This window comes from Cebidichthys violaceus, unplaced genomic scaffold, assembly GCF_023349555.1.
Source record: "Cebidichthys violaceus isolate CVI_PGR_0920_01 unplaced genomic scaffold, fCebVio1.0.p SCAF_15, whole genome shotgun sequence".
Classification (NCBI taxonomy): domain Eukaryota; kingdom Metazoa; phylum Chordata; class Actinopteri; order Perciformes; family Stichaeidae; genus Cebidichthys; species Cebidichthys violaceus.
The window spans coordinates 8,820,372-8,838,588 of NW_027176318.1; the positions used below are offsets into that span (position 1 = coordinate 8,820,372).

At 43.4% G+C, this 18,217-nt stretch overlaps 1 protein-coding gene across 1 annotated transcript in view; it reads left to right on the forward strand.

Moving 5' to 3' along the window:
• stau2 (staufen double-stranded RNA binding protein 2) overlaps positions 1-18,217 on the forward strand; it is a 74,120-nt gene that overhangs the window by 10,228 nt on the left and 45,675 nt on the right. Inside the window, exons 6-9 of the mRNA XM_068709846.1 lie at positions 6,344-6,503; positions 10,346-10,453; positions 15,993-16,205; positions 16,710-16,847. Of these exons, the coding sequence (XP_068565947.1) occupies positions 6,344-6,503; positions 10,346-10,453; positions 15,993-16,205; positions 16,710-16,847 (619 nt within the window). The remainder of the gene's footprint in view (positions 1-6,343; positions 6,504-10,345; positions 10,454-15,992; positions 16,206-16,709; positions 16,848-18,217) is intronic.

Genomic DNA, 18,217 nt, shown 5'->3' on the forward strand with positions numbered 1-18,217 from the left:
TTATTTTTGTCCTATGTAAGCTGTTCCTAGAAGATTATACAAACACTATAGCAGTTAAATATTAGGATGTGCATTCATCTCTGATACACATTTAAATCTGGACAACAGACTATTAAGAAGAAACATTTATTGGTCGGTAGGAAATGTCGCCTGACGAAGGAAAATCCGAAAAGCTTTCATGGAAACCAAGTTCGGCTGTAACAAATTAATGTTATTTCTTTTTTAGGAAATGGCACAGGAGATTTTCTTTAACAAAGCAATTCATTTTCCTCTCTTAATGACAATGAACATAAAACAGCAGGTCACAGTGCAACATTGGTAATGAGGACAGCAGGCTCTGATTTTAGACTGATCCCCTGCCAGCCGTTCCCCTCAGCCAGCCAAGTCTTCAGTGTTGGCACTAGAAGGGCGTGAGGGTTCAGAAGTCTTTTTATTTTATTTTGCTAAGTCACAATTGCACACACGTGGTGTAATGGCTTCGCACACACCAGCAGGCCTTCTGTTGCTCACTGATTTTCGGTGCTTAAGGTAGAATTATTCACCCAACGCCTGTTTTTAGTCAGATCATTTCCACTGGTTTCTTTTATTACTGGCAATCGGCTCTTTTTGTTTTCAAGCCTCTTTGCATGCTTTCCTCCGTAGCTTGCTACCTGTCAGCTGCAGTGCTGCTACGCTATCATGTGTGGAAACAATACTTGATTTACATCTGTGACTCAGCAATAAAGTGTGACAGGAGAGTTGGGGTCAGTTTACATGGGGCCGGGGAAAGGAGGGCACACTGATCACAGAGCTCGCACAAAGAGAGCTTTAATCTCTCGGTCATAAATGGAAACCACAACAAACGGTAAAATCAATGAACGCTGTCAGATTGGACAACTTTATTAAACTCAGTTATGAAACCTCTGTTTTTATGACTGTCAGCAATTCTTGATGGATGTCTGTTGTTGGTAAAGGTAGTCTGTATGAGACACCAGCCGTACATCACACGGGGGGGACGTGAGGGAAGAAAAGACATTGCCCCCTTGACAGACTTAAATGAAACAAGGTTCGGTTATATTGAACTACAGAATGAGAGCTACATGTTCCCGGTTGAAAGCCTTGGATGGTGAGCGTTGATGGCGATTTGAACATTCACAGTTTTTATACTGAGCCTCTGCCTCTGATAATGCTGCATCACATAAACCATTTGCATGCTTCACCTCCACAGTGCATTCGTGTAATGTCTCTGAGTCAGAGATGCCGTGGGGACATCTGACTAACTCGTGGAGGCTTCTCTGAGACCGCTCCAGGTTTCTCATTGTCACTTTAGAGCCGTTTGTTTACACTTTTCCAACACATATTCACACTCACTCCCCCTCTTCCATAACACCCTAAATTAGCCTACATTTTTAAAACCTTGAACTTAAAGCATAGCTGTTGGTTGTATACAGTTTTGTAGTTTATGAATTGTCACACACTCGTAAGTCAAGTTGTGTGAGTGTTGATACTGGCAACATAGCATCAGGCTAAATGGCCAACAAAGGACACATATAATTTAAGCACAAACTTGATTACATTCCACTGATGTCATCGTCCACCACTAACAATACAATCATCAAATTTGATCCTGTTGTTGTTGTCGTGCTTAGAAATAGGTTCTGTTTGTTTCGGTCCCATTACTTTTTTTTTTTTATTTATTTATTGGACTCTGGATGAGCCATTAGTGGGCTGAAACAACCAGAACTTGTCGTTCTGTGTTTCACGCTGCTTCGTTAGCAATTACTTCAAATAAATCATTTCATGTGAACCCACAGCTCTGCCATCGCAATGAAGGTTTCTAACCTCAGACAGGGTCCAAGGAGCGTTGAACAAGAATCCCATAGCCCCATGGGAGTTGGTGTTTTGAGCACTATGTTACCTTGACTATACGGACTGTTTTCTAACACCACTGTGTATTTTCTACATTAGCAGTTGCGTGAGGCAGAAGGGAAGGAAAGCAATCAATGACGGACACAGGGAATGAAGTGCGGAAGTGGGAGGGAGAGAAAACAAGTAAAAGTCTGACAACAGATTGGAAGAAAGTGCAGCTGGTGGACGAGGGAGCCCGTCCAAGTTTTTGCATTCTTTTCTCTCCCCAAATATCTGTCACCCTTTTAATCACGGCACAGCCCCGCAGCCCTTTACAAGGCTCTGATTCAGATGTGTGTGTGTGTGTGTGTGTGTGTGTGTGTGTGTGTGTGTGTGTGTGTGTGTGTGTGTGTGTGTGTGTGTGTGTGTGTGTGTGTGTGTGTGTGTGTGTGTGTGTAATTGTGGGTTAATCCATACAACTATTTGTGTTTGCATGTGTGGCCAGTAGTTGTTTGGTTGGCCCACTTTTCTTCTGTCTGCTGCCCTGCTGTAGTTGAATACATGTGAAGGAAGATGGTCTTTTCATAAAACTAGGCTGCTATGCAGTAGAAAGGCACAAATATGTTTTTTAAATTATTGTGCCATGATGAGCAAAAACAGAGAAATGGGGCTCTGATATTCCCTCTTCTCCAGAAGACACTGGGCTCATTGAGTAGAATAAAAGTTTATATCACATAAATAAGTACACTGGAAAACCCAAATCACACCTCATAGGAAAAATGTTTAGTTATTAAAAATGCAAAGAGGAAAACGGACAAACAAGAAATTTGAAATTTTTGATTGAAATAAAAAAATAAATAAAAAAACACAAGGAATATAGTAGAGAAATATACTGTATTAAACTAATATACTATTTAGATAACATAAGCAGGTCAAAGTTGAGTCAATAAGATAATGAAAATCTAGAACTGAGTAAGAGGCTAGAATGTATTATATTCAGATTTAAGTGTTATGAGTTTCCTGGCATGGGCACTTCTCTACCTTTTGTCATACATTCGTTAAATAGAGAGATTTAAAATATTAGTGCACCTTTTCATACACGAGTATACACAACGAGGCTGTAAAGGCGGACTAGTCGGTGTGATGACATTTTTTTGTGTCATTTAGCCACTTGTTAGCAAGCGTACGGAAAAGTCTAAAAATTCATGAGAGGGGTATTCACTGACGCATTCTATGCCGTAGAACAAAACATTCAAATCTTTTAATCTTGTAATAAACACAGATCGTTTTTCAGACCACTAACCAGAAACCATTCAGATATCCCTACGACTTGAGACAATGGAACCGGACGTGAAAAAATGCTAACTCATGAGACATATTATCAAAAGAACCCAACAAACTATCCCACTCTACTGTAAATGCAGGAGCCCAACCATACAAAGATCAGCCACGTATTCGTTGTTAATGCTACATTATAAGAACTCTAAAGGCTCATGTACATGCACTGCGGCAAAAGTCTTTCATACCGTAACGATCATTTTATGTGATTTCTAATGACTGAGTAGTTTAGGTGACCACCAATGGGGTTGCTAACAACCACCGGTTGACTGGGCTGATTACGGGAAGCGATATATTCTAAACAAAACTTAATTTCATGTGTTCTCATGGGCAAAATGGCAGGTTTACGACTAAAAGGAAGTGCTGCATTTGGTTTTCATTTCTGCGGTCTGCACAAGTTTGCCAGCTGACGCTGTTGAAATCTTCACTGCTTTCTATACACTACCATCTGCAACTGGTCGAGGTCATGTGTTAAGTTACAGGCCAAATATTTTCTGTTAACTTCCGTCAAACTACACAAGCTCTTGCAGCGCCATGTGTTTGCATTTTGCTTCTTTTTTTAAAAAAATTCTATTCAATTCATCTGGTGTGGTCACTATTAAATAACATCACTGTAAATGATGCAAGATTTCCCAAAACGCTGTGTTTTTTTGACATATTATAAATAGAATAGTGATATGATCAACCTGTCACTTAGTGTAATATACATGACTTATGGGCCTGTCTGGTGCCTTTTAATGTAAATATGTTACAATGAGAGGTAACTTGTTCAGTTTAGGAACAAGTGTAACACATGCGCTGAGGGAGAATCCGCTTTTTCTACACAGGCAATTAGAAAGGAAATATTTTTTTCCGTGCCGGAGGAGAAAATAGTTTCCAGGACGAAATGTCACCCCGTCATTGAATAATTGAAATGCCATATCTCCCATTTCCCAGTATATGACTGTGTGTGGGCTCTCCAATGCCTCTGAATGTGTCTCACTCACACACACACACACACACACACACACACACACACACACACACACACACACACACACACAAGTCTTTGATTAAAGATGAAAGAGTAACCTTAACTAACGCTGCCCACATTAAAGAGAGCTGCGGGGAAGCTTCGTTCCTCAAAGTCCTATTCATTACTCGCTGCTAAACGCAGATGAGTTATCATTTGATTGAGTTGTGGTGTCAGTTGTTTTTTTTTTTTCTTTCTTTCTTTCTTTCTCTCATCCAGTCACTCGTCCCCGAGTCACAGCAGATACACACAGGAACACGCACGTCATCACACAGACACAGCGGTGTTTCTTTAAATTATTTTTTCTCTCCCTTTTCAGCGGTCTCCACACCCTCCCTACAGGTGTCCTGGTCCCTCTCTGTAGTAATAATAATAACAAAAATAACAGTTGATAACACAGAACAGGCAGATCCAGCCAACATGTGCTGATTTCTTTTTTTTTTTTTTTTTTGTACTGGCCAGAGAACGCTGACGTGATTTTTCGGACTTTTTTTTTGTTTGCATGATTTTGACGTGTGTGCGTGTGCTCGCCTGTGTTCTTGGCTGACTCGCTTGTGTGTAAGCCACTACTTTCCCACGTTGTGGAGTAGGGTCTCCCACAGGCCTCCCTCCATGTCCCCCTCTCTCTCTCTCTCTCTCTCTCTCTCTCTCTCTCTCTCTCTCTCTCTCTCTCCCCTTCAGTCTCCCTCCTCTCTCTTTTTTATCTCTCTCTCTCTCTCTCTCTCTCTCTCTCTCTCTCTCTCTCTCTCTCTCTCTCTCTCTCTCTCTCTCTTCTCCTCTCTGCACCTGTACTCGGCGCTCCAGCTCCCAGCTGCTCCCATCTCGGCTCAGCGCTGTTTGGCCGGAGCCCATGTTGCACTTGGCATGTCCTCTGAGACCCTGGGGCCACACTTGACGTGCGAGGGCCAGGCGGGCCCCCGCCCAGGGAAGGCTCCCGTGGCCAGGAGGAGCTGGGAGCAGACTGACGAGAGGAGGGCTGTGGGGCCGGAGAACAGACCTGCTGGAATTCTGGGAGTAAAAATGCTGACTCATTGTTAGTCCTGCTGGGCAGGAGATTTAGGAGAGGAGGAAGAAGAGGGGCGATATTCAGAGAAATGACTGTGTTGTGAGGAGTTATCTCGTAAGACTTACTGTTAGTAAAGAGACACTATTTCCAGTATTTCGGTTTTAAGAAAATGCCAAAAATGCTTCAGTAAAAAGGAGAACTTCATCGAGTTCAAGGTTACTTCCTGTTTATTACAGCTTGGGTCATATTGTCATAGTTTTGGTCATAGTTTCTATCAGTTGTGATAACTCTGTACTGCTGAGGTCTGGAAACATGACATTGGAGTTTTCAGTGAAATGTCTCGACAGCTGTGGATCTATTTCCATGATATTTAGTGCAGATATCCATGGCGCCCCGGTAATTAACCAACAATTGCCACATTTGTAACTAACTCTACTACTAATTACTTATTTTCATTCTGTCATTAAAAGCTCAATGATTTGGCCAAACATGAGAATATTGAGTACATTTGGCACCAGACTAGTCGAGACATCCTGAATATGAGATTCATGATGTCTCGACTAGTCTGCTGCTATCCATTTGTGTCTACCACATATGGCGGCTGTATGTCCTTGTGAATATAAGTGTATACTGGCAGAGAAGAAAGAGGACAGGGAGACGGATATTAAAAAAAGTTTGGATTCCTCTCCTTCTCTTGTTAGCTTTCCCACTATTTCTCATTCCTTGTCCTGGATCCGGCAGACATTCTCAGCCCTTCTCAGCCTGACCCAGGAGGGGGGTATCACACACACGCGGACTCGCAGACCTCTAAATCTGCTCAGCGACAGCTCGGTCCCGCTCTGTCAAGACCCGAAGAAAGAGAGGAGAATCTATGTTCGGGGCCAGAAGAAAGAGGAGAGGATATATGTGTCCCTGCGCTTTGTTTGCCGTCCCCGTGCTGAGATTCAATAGCAAGACATCAGTCAAGTGCTTAGCCAGCGGGCCATTGTGTAGTAATTGACCCTGATGAAGTGGTGGGACTTTTAATTTGGGAACAGTGTAAACGGTGTGAATTGATGGCTTGGCTCATAATGTCTGAGCTACTCCCCCGCTTCTTGTTTTTCCATATATTTATGGCTACATTTATTTATAGACATTTTCTGTTGTTTTGTTCATTCCAGGTACCATTATCCTGTTCCTAAGATCTTCTACGTGCAGCTGTCTGTGGGGAGTCACGAGTTCATCGGTGAGGGACGCACCCGCCAAGCAGCCAGACACAATGCTGCCATGAAGGCCTTGCAAGCCCTGCGCAACGAACCCATCCCCGAACGGCCGCCGCAGGTAAACACACAGACGGGCACTTTGGAAACAGAAAGGCGGACGCTAGCAGTGCGTACCAGCAGTTGTTTTAACATCTGCCAACATCTTCAACACAGTTCCGTTACTTCTGAAGCTTAAATGGACTTCTGTATGACCGATCATATTAGTCTAATGAAGGATCTTCTATTTCTCGCCATAGTTTTTCACCTCTGCCCTCTATTGTACTATTACATTTTGCAGCTTGTTAGTTTTGGCACTACTGCAATGCACTTTATGTGTTTTGTTTTTAGACAAAATAAATATTGTGTTACTGCTGCTGTGCTATGTTGCTGCAATTGCATTGCATTAATACTATGCAATGAAAATAAATTCTATATAAATCATGATTTCAAACGTTGCTGCTAGCCAATCTGTGCGACTTATTCATTCCATGATCTTTCATAATGAGTCACAAGTATGTTGCATCATTCTAAAAAAAATTGTTTTTTGAAAATATAAAATATCACAAGCTTTATCCATTAAGGATGAGGGATTTCCAAATTCAATGCTCCACTCCCCTTGGACCGTTCCTAACCCATCTACGAGTAGCTGCTCGTGTATTAGCATGTACTTAGGAGAAGCGTCTTCTCAACAGAATTGCATGTTAACTCTCAGGACGTTTTCCTATTGGACACAATTGATTCGTACCGTGCCCCGAGTGCACTAGCCCTCCTTCTCTGCTCAGCTTTCACACTAGTTGTCCCGTACCTGAGCGCACTTCATCCTCTATGCAGCACATGTCAAAAGACTTCAAACCCACACATGTGAGAGGCTGTAACCAGGACCATTTGTCATCATTTGTGATATTTGTTTTGTTGAAAATTACTTGAATGATTTGCTTAAACAGTTTGTTGCTTTATTATAGATTTTTAATACATGCTTAGATGTGTCTCTCTGCGCGCATTTCAACCTTATGAAACCTCGAGCCCCCCCACTGCTTTAACCTTGGCTGACTGTTGCTCTGCTTGCCCCCCCCACTTGAAAACTCTTGCTTTAATGAAAAGTCAAAGGATTTGTGCTGCTGATCTGTTGATGGTGTCCCACGTAGAGGCTCTATTAAGACTGTTTTTTATGCCTAACCACCTTTCATCCGATTGAATCCAAATCCACTTCAGCTCTAATTATTCTAATGTATAATTTCAGCCCGGCAGGTCTCCATGGTTTAGTTCGCACCTGGCAGGAGTGTAGTTTCTCTTTTTTTTTTTTGTCCTTTTGCTTTCTGTGTCACTCTACCATTCCAGAGTTTCCCCTTAGGCATAGCTGTTAACTGTTGTTATCATCTCCCACCGGAAATCAAATTACCTCGATCCTCACCGTCTGGCATCCCCGACGGTTATTCAAAACGCTTTGGCTCCTCTCACCTGCCCGACTCGCTGTCTTGTGGCGTCGGCCTCCATAAATGTGCTCTTTGTTTGCTGCTGCTTCTGAGTCTTGCTTTACAAATTGAGGCACATTGTGTCTCCAGTACACGTCTGTCATTCTGTCTCCATGCGCTCGTACATGTGTAACTGTGCGGATGCCCTCAGGCTAAAAGTTTTCTCTTTAACTATCGTCTGTCAAACCTTTTATTTTGAGGAAGACCACAGATAAATATCAGTGACACTCCAATTGTGTTGTGTTTTATACACGAGTAGAGCAACAATGTGTAACCATAGGAAACACAAGACCTCCTCCAACTTAACCGGGCTTCAGGCAGTAACGATTATATAATGAAACTGCTGACTTTACTCTTAAATCCCTGCCGCTTGGTTTAGATGCTGATGATACTAATACAATTATGATGCTAAACAAGTGGGCTTCTTGTCTTGAAGAAAGCGTGTCGTTTACCTCAATTGCCCTTGAGCATCGACGTGAAGCATTTTGCTCCTTCACTGTGAGAGTCAATGTCTCAAGAACAAGTGGTGAATCCATACACTGTGTCTCCTCTCGTTCATGCGTTTTTCAGGACTCTCTGTCCAGTACATTCATAAGTGGAGGCGGCACCAAAGTCATATTTAGCCCTCAATTTGTCTTTGTCACAGGGAAGGTCTCCGATCGACTTGGTCATTCCGGTTCGCAGGCTAATACACACCCACAGACAGATGCAGGCGCTTCACACCAGTGGCTTGTTAATGCAGCCTTGAGAGGGGATTCACATTATTATTCGCACACATTAAGAACGCTTGGAAGAAGTGGCGGGGGGGGGATATGTAACCATGAAAACCATGAATACATATTAGAATTTCTATGAAAACAAATATGCATATGTTACAGGATGCAGAACATGTGTTTCTGAGCACACACGCACACACACACACACACACACACACACACACACACACACACACACAACAAAGCACACGATCACGTGCCTCTCGTCAATGTGAGGTCTCTCGCCCCGGTGCGGTAGGTACATTGTACCACGTGACGGTTTTCTATGAAATCCAAGAGATCTCACAGTATGAATCATGCGTCATATCAGATCGCACAATGAGGCGGGCGAAAAGGAAGAAGCCCAAAGGGAAAGACGGCAGACATTCATACGTAATCAGACAAAGAGCTGGACATGATAAAGATCGAGACGGCACTCTGCATTCCCATAGACAATTGGCACCTGACAAGCCCCTCGTTGTATGGCTTAAGATATCATCTGTGTAGCGTGAACTACATTTCTTTATTAGTGGAAGGGACCAATGGCACTTTGATTCAGAGGTGAATACAGTCTGGCTTATCCATATTTAAACAACAGAGAAAACTGTGTGAAGGCTGCAACAGGAGTCCTCTGGTATTAAGTCCAGAATTACTTCATAGTTTCATGCGCAGACGATGTTTTTGGATTTAGAAAATGTTGGATCTTTCTGGAGCTTAAATTTTTTTTTTTTTAATTGTGGTTATCCCACTGATATCTGCTGGTGTTTTCCCACAAATCTTTACTTCACTTTTGTTATTTATTTCTAGTGGATCAGCCATTTTTCGTGCCTGATGAAAACACTAATTTGGGCCTTTTGTTATTCTTACATGGAGAGACCATCTTTGATGTCCATAAATAATAATTTTGCTATGAAGAACAGAGAGTTAATAACCAAAAAATATCATATTTAATGACCCCCCCCCCCCGCCTTTCCTGTGCAGACAGAGGACTACCAGTCATGTCCTGGAATACTGAGTTCTCACTCCGATATCAGATAAGGATCATAGCCAGAAAACAGACAGCTTCTCGTTGCAGCAGCTTGGCAGACACTCTGGGTGTGTGCAGTGTAATCCTCGATATGATATGTGCCACAGTTTGGTATTTTCTGGTACATAGAATCTGAAAAATATCAAATATTTTCCATTTATTATGAAAAATCTCAACATTAATCATAAAAAACGTGATTTAAGAGTCAAATAGTGATTTCTTTATTGCTATTGGAGAATACCTTGCACCTAAGTCTGTTCAAGCCCAATATCCATTCAGATGATTTCAAATGAGTTACATCTTTAATGTGACTTTTCACAGACACAATGTTATCTAGCATTTAGTAGCCTGACCATTATCCACATTTATTTGTGATCTAATCATCTTTTCCTTTTTCAGTCTTGCTCTAATTTGGTGGGAGATTCTAAAGGCTTCCAAGCAGGGATATAAACGATGTGGGCTGCTCTTCCGGCTTTGGTTGCTATTTTAAGTTCACTATATCAGTGACCCTAGTTATGTGAGCTCGCTGAACCTGAAAGACAGTCAACAACTGATAAAGCTTTGAAATTTTCAGTTCTGGACATACTGAACAGTTCATGAATTATAGATAATACTCGAACTAGACAATCAATATGTCCCCCTTAACCATTTTCACCTTCTTTTCCAGAGCCCAGAGGAAAAAGGGGAGACTGAGGAAGGCACCGACGCCAGCAAATCAGAGATCAGCCTGGTCTACGAAATTGCCCTGAAGAGGAACTTATCTGTCAACTTTGAGGTGAGGAAAAAAAAAAAGACAAATATGGACCTGCGGTGTCATTATTATGAGGATAAGAGGCCACGCAGAATGTATGAGTAGTCATGGTGTACAGTAAGTCTTACTAAAACGACAGAACTCATTGGAATCTGAAGGAGTCGCGCTGATGACGCTCAACCCTAATGATAAGGAAACAACTGCGCAAGGACATGCATGTTGCTTAATTTTCCCATCCCTTATCTTAAAAAGAGTAAAACCAAATATGTGCACAGAGATGGCTCACCGCCTTAGAATACTTGTGGAAATTCTTATGGTGTCAAGTTCATAGTGTTTCTGGGCTGATGTAGGACATCGGTACTAGTGACTCGGTCCCATTGTATTTTAAGGTGACCCAGCTGATACGGCGCAGATACTGTAAGATTAATTCCTTTAGTAATCAGCCTGGTGTGCTAAATCAACCAGTATGTAACATCCAATGTTCCTCTTTAAACGTTTTTTATAAAACATGTATTTGTACATGAGTCCTCCAGTAAGTTCATTGTGAAGTAAGGTCTTTGACACAATTTCAGCAAAAACAATTACAAATCACACCTTTGTTTGATATTCACTCCTAAGAAATAGTTTTTTTTTATGGCGTCAATGCTTTCTTGTGCATTATTTTTCACAAATGTCTGTGTAATTCAAAATGACATGTGCATCATGGGATTTGGACTAGAATTCAAAATTACATTTTGTGGGTTTGAACAGCTTTCGCCTACACATCATAACCAATATAAGTCTGTATTGCTGAACCCAGGAAAGGTATGAAGGTATTAGGAAATTAAAGAAGTTGAATTTTCTGACATTACTTTTTTCTTTCTGACACTGACAAATTTGGGCTTTGGGTCCCCACACAGTTTAGAGAATCACATTGGACTGAATCTAATCAAATCTGTCTGAACTAACTGCTTTGTGAAAGAACACCACTGCTCTTTTTTAAAATACGTGTCTGTATTTCTTAAAAGTTTTGCAAAGTTGAGGCGAACAGCTCCAGGAAAGTGTGTGTGATATTACTATTAAAACCTCTGTTTGTGTTGAAAAACGTATTTGGGATTTTCCTTTTCGCGTCAGTACATTCCTCGTGGGTTTAACACCCAGCATGTAGTGACCATGAGAGGAAATGAATCTTAAGCGGCGTCTGCGTGGGTTTGCTGATGGCTTACTCTTTTTCACAGCTGTGTCTGATCAAAGCTTTTTGCAGCAGAGAGTTGGGGACCTTGATAAACTCACCTGGGAGCTTCTGCTGCTTCAATCTCCCACTAGCATGTTGACCTGCATTGCTCTGTGTTTTTCAGTTTTGCCATCACAGAGGATCCTACCACTGCTTTTCTAACCATTGACGTTATTGTTCCCAACTTTTCTAAATCCACAAGGAAGTCTCTGGTTTGTCCTTAAACGACCCGCAGGGTCTGTTCTCTTTGGCTTTCAGCGTATCTCAGCTGACTCATCCAATATTCCCTCCCCGATCGCCCTCTCTTCTTCTGCTGCACCCTGCAAGTTGCCAAAAAAACAAGGGAGGCTCAGTTTACTCTGTGTGCCCCCTCCCTTCCTCCACAGAATCCCTGCCTTCCACCTCCTTCCATCACTCCCAAAAATCACACAGAGGGTGGTTGCCTGTTGAGGCTAGGGGGAGAGGCGCACTGGGGTGAGAGGAAATGGAGAGACACAGATGGAAGGAAGGGAGGGAGACTCTTCTCACTCTGTCGACTTTTGCTTGCTAATACAAGTTTACACAACATCGGGAATAATTATCTGGAAAGCTGTCCAGGCCCCCCAACCCCCCCTCAAAAACACGCTTTTGCTCATCAGAGCATGACATGACTGTCCTTCCTGGAACTACTATTAATAATTCCAGCCAGCTAAATCTGGATTGATGTGATTCATTATCTGTCATGTCTTCCACTGTGAGCAATTACTTAACTTTCATTTTCAGTCCCTCCAAAATTGGACGCTGACTGCGGTGGTTTTTAAAAGCCGACCACAGCCACATTTCTCCAAACGCTCTCTGTTCTGCTCACTGTCAGGCTGGAGTCTCTTCATTACTGCTGTCTGATGAGCAGTAAATTCAGTAACTTCCCTCCACTTTGTCTTCATTTTAACCATCTATCCATATCTCCGTCAACAGCTATTTGCTGGGTTTGTTCAACCTCTTCTGGGCTCTAAACGAGTGATTTAAAGTACTGGAAACATGTCCGACTAACAGTTTTGGTTCCTCAAGGGTTGTTGGTAACTGTTGATTAGTTTTTGTTCTCCATTTCTGCACGTCAGTCAGGCTCCATTTGTTTTCCCGTGCCGAGTCAACCTAAACTGTCCGGAGGCCAGGCCGCTTCGAGGCAATTATCCTCTCCCTCTGCTGGCATCCCGTACCTTTCGCTCCCCCTCATAACCCTGGTTAAGCAGCATGTTGCATGCATACGCTGTGGCTGGAGACCAAGTGTAAATTACACATACCTCTATGGTCTTTCTTTTTTGCCCATTGGGTCCATTACATTATAACTCATTAGACAAAGTTTGGCCTCATCTCTTTCCCTGCCATGTCACATCCCCTTTAACGTGTCGGCTTTGATGCTCTGAGAAGAAATGGTACACTCCTGCACGCACGGTTACACATTCATGCATCCTACACAGAACCGTAACGGTCATCTCGTATGTGAACGCCTTTTCATAGCAGCCATGTTTTCACATCATCTCATCCCCTGCCCTCACTGGGGCATGAAATTACCCGTGAGTCACCGCTAGCGAGTGTCTGCTTTCCCCATCCCTCCGCAACGATGAGGGTCGCCGCCACACCGAGAGCCAGTTGGCTCATTTAATCCCCCCGTCAGGCAATATCAAACAGATGTCAGCATCAAAGAGGAACCAATCTATAAATCACAGCTTGTGTGTTGGATCTTCGACACAAGAGAAGCGAGTCCCGGCCAAGAACCACCCATCTTACAAGAAGCGGCTTCCCTCGGGGCTTGTCCATCCACCCGCTCGTCACAAAAGAGCCTTTCTTCCCTCTACCATTCCCCACCATTGTCCTGCCCTGCTCCCATAGCCTCCTCTTCCAGAGTACCTGAAGTCTCACATGCTCGGATCCTCAGACTGCTCAGGGTATCGATGTCTCTATGAGAAGCCGACGAAAAGTCGCCCCGTGTTCGAGAAAAGATGAGATGAAGCGACAAGAAGAGAAGGGGATTGAGGGGAGAAAAAAAAAATCAACATTGAATTACCAAGTGTTTCCTGTGTACAACCTGATCCTTGTGATTAGGTGGTGGACGGGTGTGTTTGTTTGCGTGTGTGAGGGGCGTGCGTGTAAATGAATAGAAGTGCTGAAATCCCATCGGTGTGGCGCAGATCCCGTGTCGTCTGCCAGGAGACTGACTGCAGCTCGTCTGCCGCCATCACGGGCCAAGAGTGTGTGACATGTGTGCACAGATACACACTTTGTCTCATGCTCTTTGTCGACTGCACCGTATACATACACAGGCCACATTTCTTCTGTTCGTAACTGCATGTTTTCACTTTAGACAGCACAAGTGACTTTTATCTTATCAGTGCAACACTTATCCATCACTTTTTTGGATAAGCAGACAGCTTAAAAGTTGTAAACCCAAAGAGCACTGACTCTGTACCGCCTGCTTGATCACTTGCCAGCACCTCTAAAGGTCACCTATTAACACTCATTTGTTAAATCGGTACAAAAAACAAAGTAAAACAATAAATGATAATCGAACCGGGAACGTTCACGTCGTCTTAGCCACACACACACACACACACACACACACACACACACACACACACACACACACACACACACCAGGATGCAAATGTGTGTATTTGTGGGATGGACCACGAGACAGAGAAAGCTTGAAAGAGTGATTGAGTGCAGCTATAAAATCATCGCATCTCATCATTCACTTCAACAGCATCACATTTATTTCTCCAAGTGACATAATCTCAGCTGACCAGGGCCAGTGATCCATCACCAACACCAAAAGTTTAGAACTTGGATGTGTCCGGTCCCATTGCATGTCTTAACGTACAAGAAGCTGCCATGTTGCATTTCCTCTTTCTGGTGATGAGCAAGACCAGAGCAGGTCCCCTGGGTGGGAGTGAGTTTGGATGTTAGCTTAGACAGCTAGTGCTCCACAACACACATCCCTACTGTGCAGTTGAGCTCATTGTGCAGGAATGGTGGTACGCTAACAGGTACATTGACGGCGAACACGGGGCCAGAGTCGGCTCTGTTTACGAGAATGTCCTTCAGTTACCTCAGTAGGAATAGTTAGGATGAGGAAACCTAAACATAACCTCCTGTCTTTTTAGCCTGTATTTAATTAAGTCAAAATTAAATTACACAGCTAGTAAATGAGTTTAACTACTTCATGTACATCATGTGTTTTTGCAGTAATATGCGTAGGAGTGTTTTGTCAATGTTAAGGGTGTAGTTTTATTGATTCCTGAAGCTTTAATAACTATTTGGGCTTTACCATTCTGTTTGGTTTTAATGCGCCAGACTTGTCATTTCTTAGAGAAATGTAGAGTGGAGAAGAAGAGGGTATGCATACGTTATTCTTTGTTCTCCTCAAGGTCTGGTATTAGTCTGTGTTGATGTGTGGAGCATTTGAGGAATGCTCAAGTTTCCGCTTATCAGTTTAATCAGTTTTATCGGTCGCTAGGTTCAAATGAACTGTTTCTAGATTGCATCTGATTGCTCCAATTTGTGCTGTCTGCACCACAAATTGAGCTCGCATAAAGGAGAGCAGGAAGGAGGGAGGTGGGATAGGAAGGGTTTTGAGAAAGTCCGAGTGGACATTTACATTTACACACAGCAGCTACAGCTTGAGTGAGAGCGACAGAATCCAAAAGGTGTCCATGTAAGCCGATCGTGTACTGCTAGACTCTGTCCGTGTGTGAAACCCAGTTCTTCCTCCAGTGTGTTTTCCTAAATCAGATTGGGAGTACCCCACCTGCTGCACACACACATTCACACACTCTCACACTTGGACTTCACAGGAAGTGGATGTGATTGCAGAAGCATGACCTAACGCCAGCCGGTGTTTGTTTTAGGTCTCCCAGGTGACCAGAGGCTAGAGGAAGGAAACTGAGCCCACATCACTAGAGACTGTCATCTATGAACACGTTTCTCTTCGTGTGTGTGTGTGTGTGTGTGTGTGTGTGTGTGTGTGTGTGTGTGTGTGTGTGTGTGTGTGTGTGTGTGAGAGAGTGTGTGAGAGAGAGAGAGAGAGAGAGAGAGAGAGAGAGAGAGAGAGAGAGAGAGAGAGAGAGAGAGAGAGAGAGAGAGAGAGAGAGAGAGAGAGAGAGAGAGAGAGAGAGAGAGAGAGAGAGAGAGAGAGATGCGCGCGCACATGGGCGGGTAGCATTGTGACCATCGAGAACAGATGTTTCGGACCACCTGGTGTAGCCACTTGCGGAGTGCGCTGCACACACTCCTTCACACATATCATGCACGATTAAAATGTACATGCTCATCTCCCACCTGTTCCTGCTCTATACACCCCCCCCCCCTCCCCAGGTGTTGAAGGAGAGCGGCCCCCCGCACATGAAAAGCTTCCTGACCCGCGTCAGCGTGGGGGAGTTCTCTTCCGAGGGCGAGGGCAACAGCAAGAAGCTGTCCAAGAAACGCGCCGCTCTGTCCATCCTGCAGGACCTGAAGAAGCTGCCCTTCATCCCCATCGTGGAGAAACCCAAGACGCACTACAAGAAACGCACCAAGACCATCCTCAAGGTACTGTGGCCGGGGGAAGCTGTGGCCTTTGTGTACAGGTTACAAAATAACACACTTACTGAACTGACAGTTAAGCTCTGTAGACTGCAGGAATGCGCATACGCAGACCCGCAGTTACTTTGACAGACAGACATGTCACAGAGAGACTTATCACACCTTCACACAAGCAACAAAATGACCTGCCGATGCCCGTAACCATAGTTACCACTCCTGCCTGCGTGCATACAGCATGAGAGGAGAGGGGAGGGGGACGCTGCCAGCCTCAGTTTACTCTGAGCAGCAAGTCGCTGAAAGGGTTCTGAAGAGTCCGGCTGTTCATGAAACGTTCAGGGCTGTAGCCTCGGACGCCCCAGGCCACTCGACCTGAAGGGCCTTCCTTCCTTTTTTTGGCCTATAATTTCTCCATGCCTCCCTTGCGTTGCAATGCCCATTATGCCAGCCCAACCCTGAATAATTGTGATGACTGGGATTGATCATCTTGTGTCTCCTCCTTTTCCAACCCAGACAGGACCAGACTATGGCCAGGGCATGAACCCGATCAGCCGTCTGGCCCAGATCCAGCAGGCGAAGAAGGAGAAGGAGCCAGAGTACCTGCTGCTCTCTGAAAGGGGGATGCCCCGACGCCGGGAGTTCATCATGCAGGTAAACAAGGGTTTTGTTTCATATTCTCTTTATTTTTCTCAGGTTTGTCACATTTCTTATTCTATGTATGCTGCTACAAGAAACCTCTTCCCTGGAGGAATTCAGGCAGCCTAATCTAAAGGAAGTGGGATTGAGATGGAGAAGGGCAAATGGATGCACAAGAAGAAAAGGAGCATGACTATCACCTGCTGAATTTTTCCTCAAACAATGAATCTACCCAGGAGATGTAGCGTGAGCGGAAGGTCAGCAAAGAAACGGTAGCTTCAGGGCTCTGACTGTGTCTACAAAGGATGCGTTCAGGCACTGTATTGATCGTAGGTCACCAGAACTCACAGCCCAACACATCACTATAGTTATATAACCTCTTCACACCAGAACACAAGTTTCTTGGTTTTCTCCTGGGATTATGATCTGGTCTCTTATTTCTGTCATGTGTGTAGTCGGCCCTTCACCCTGCTTCCATTTCCGGTGTCCTGAGAATTTGTATTTATTATTTTTGTTCTATTACGTTCCAAAAATGTGACCTTTCCTTTCTAGTTTTCCTATATATACTCTATGTTGTCTCTTTTTCTTCAAAATTGTTTTGTAATGTTTCTCTCTCTTTATTTTCAGCTGTACAGGACAATGACAGCATTGGTTTCAACACACAAATGTAACAAAGATCGTCAGCCATTAAGTCCCCAATGTCATTGATTTTTAAGTCCCTTAAAGGATGAACAGAAATGCTTAGTGTCCAAGCAACACAGATTTTCAGATGAAATTGTCTCCACTTCAGGTTTTCCAGTGCGTAAAGACACTTGTGTCCGGCTTTGCACTACATCCGAATGCCTGACAAGTGACTTTTAGCTCTGGTACCATTTAGCATGTGATACATGATTTATAATTGATATTCATTGTTTTTATAGCTATGCATATAAAGCTCAAAATAGATGAACATCCATCTTTATAGCTTTGTTTTCGTCTGGGAAGTAGACAACTGTTTTATGCTATTAAATTGAAATTTCAAGCTGTTGTTGCTGACAAAAAAAGCTGTGCTACAGAAAGACATAAGAATGGAGCGCTGCAGGGATGACTTATTCTTAGGCCAACCCCCTAAAGTAGCATCTCACTGGTCCCCTCGACAAAAAGACAATGGGATTTTTGCCTTAGATTTTGAATTATTGCAGAAAATAAGTTCTGTGGCAAACACAAGTTCATGATACCTTCAAGTTATGTTCAGCAAGCTAATCTTCACAAATTAACTTAAACATTTATGATTTTATGATCATCGGCCGAAGCAAAAAGCTAATATTAAGCTATAAACGAATCACATGACCACGAGTATATTCAACAAGGCTGCAAAGGCAGTGAGAGAGGTGTATTTACTGACA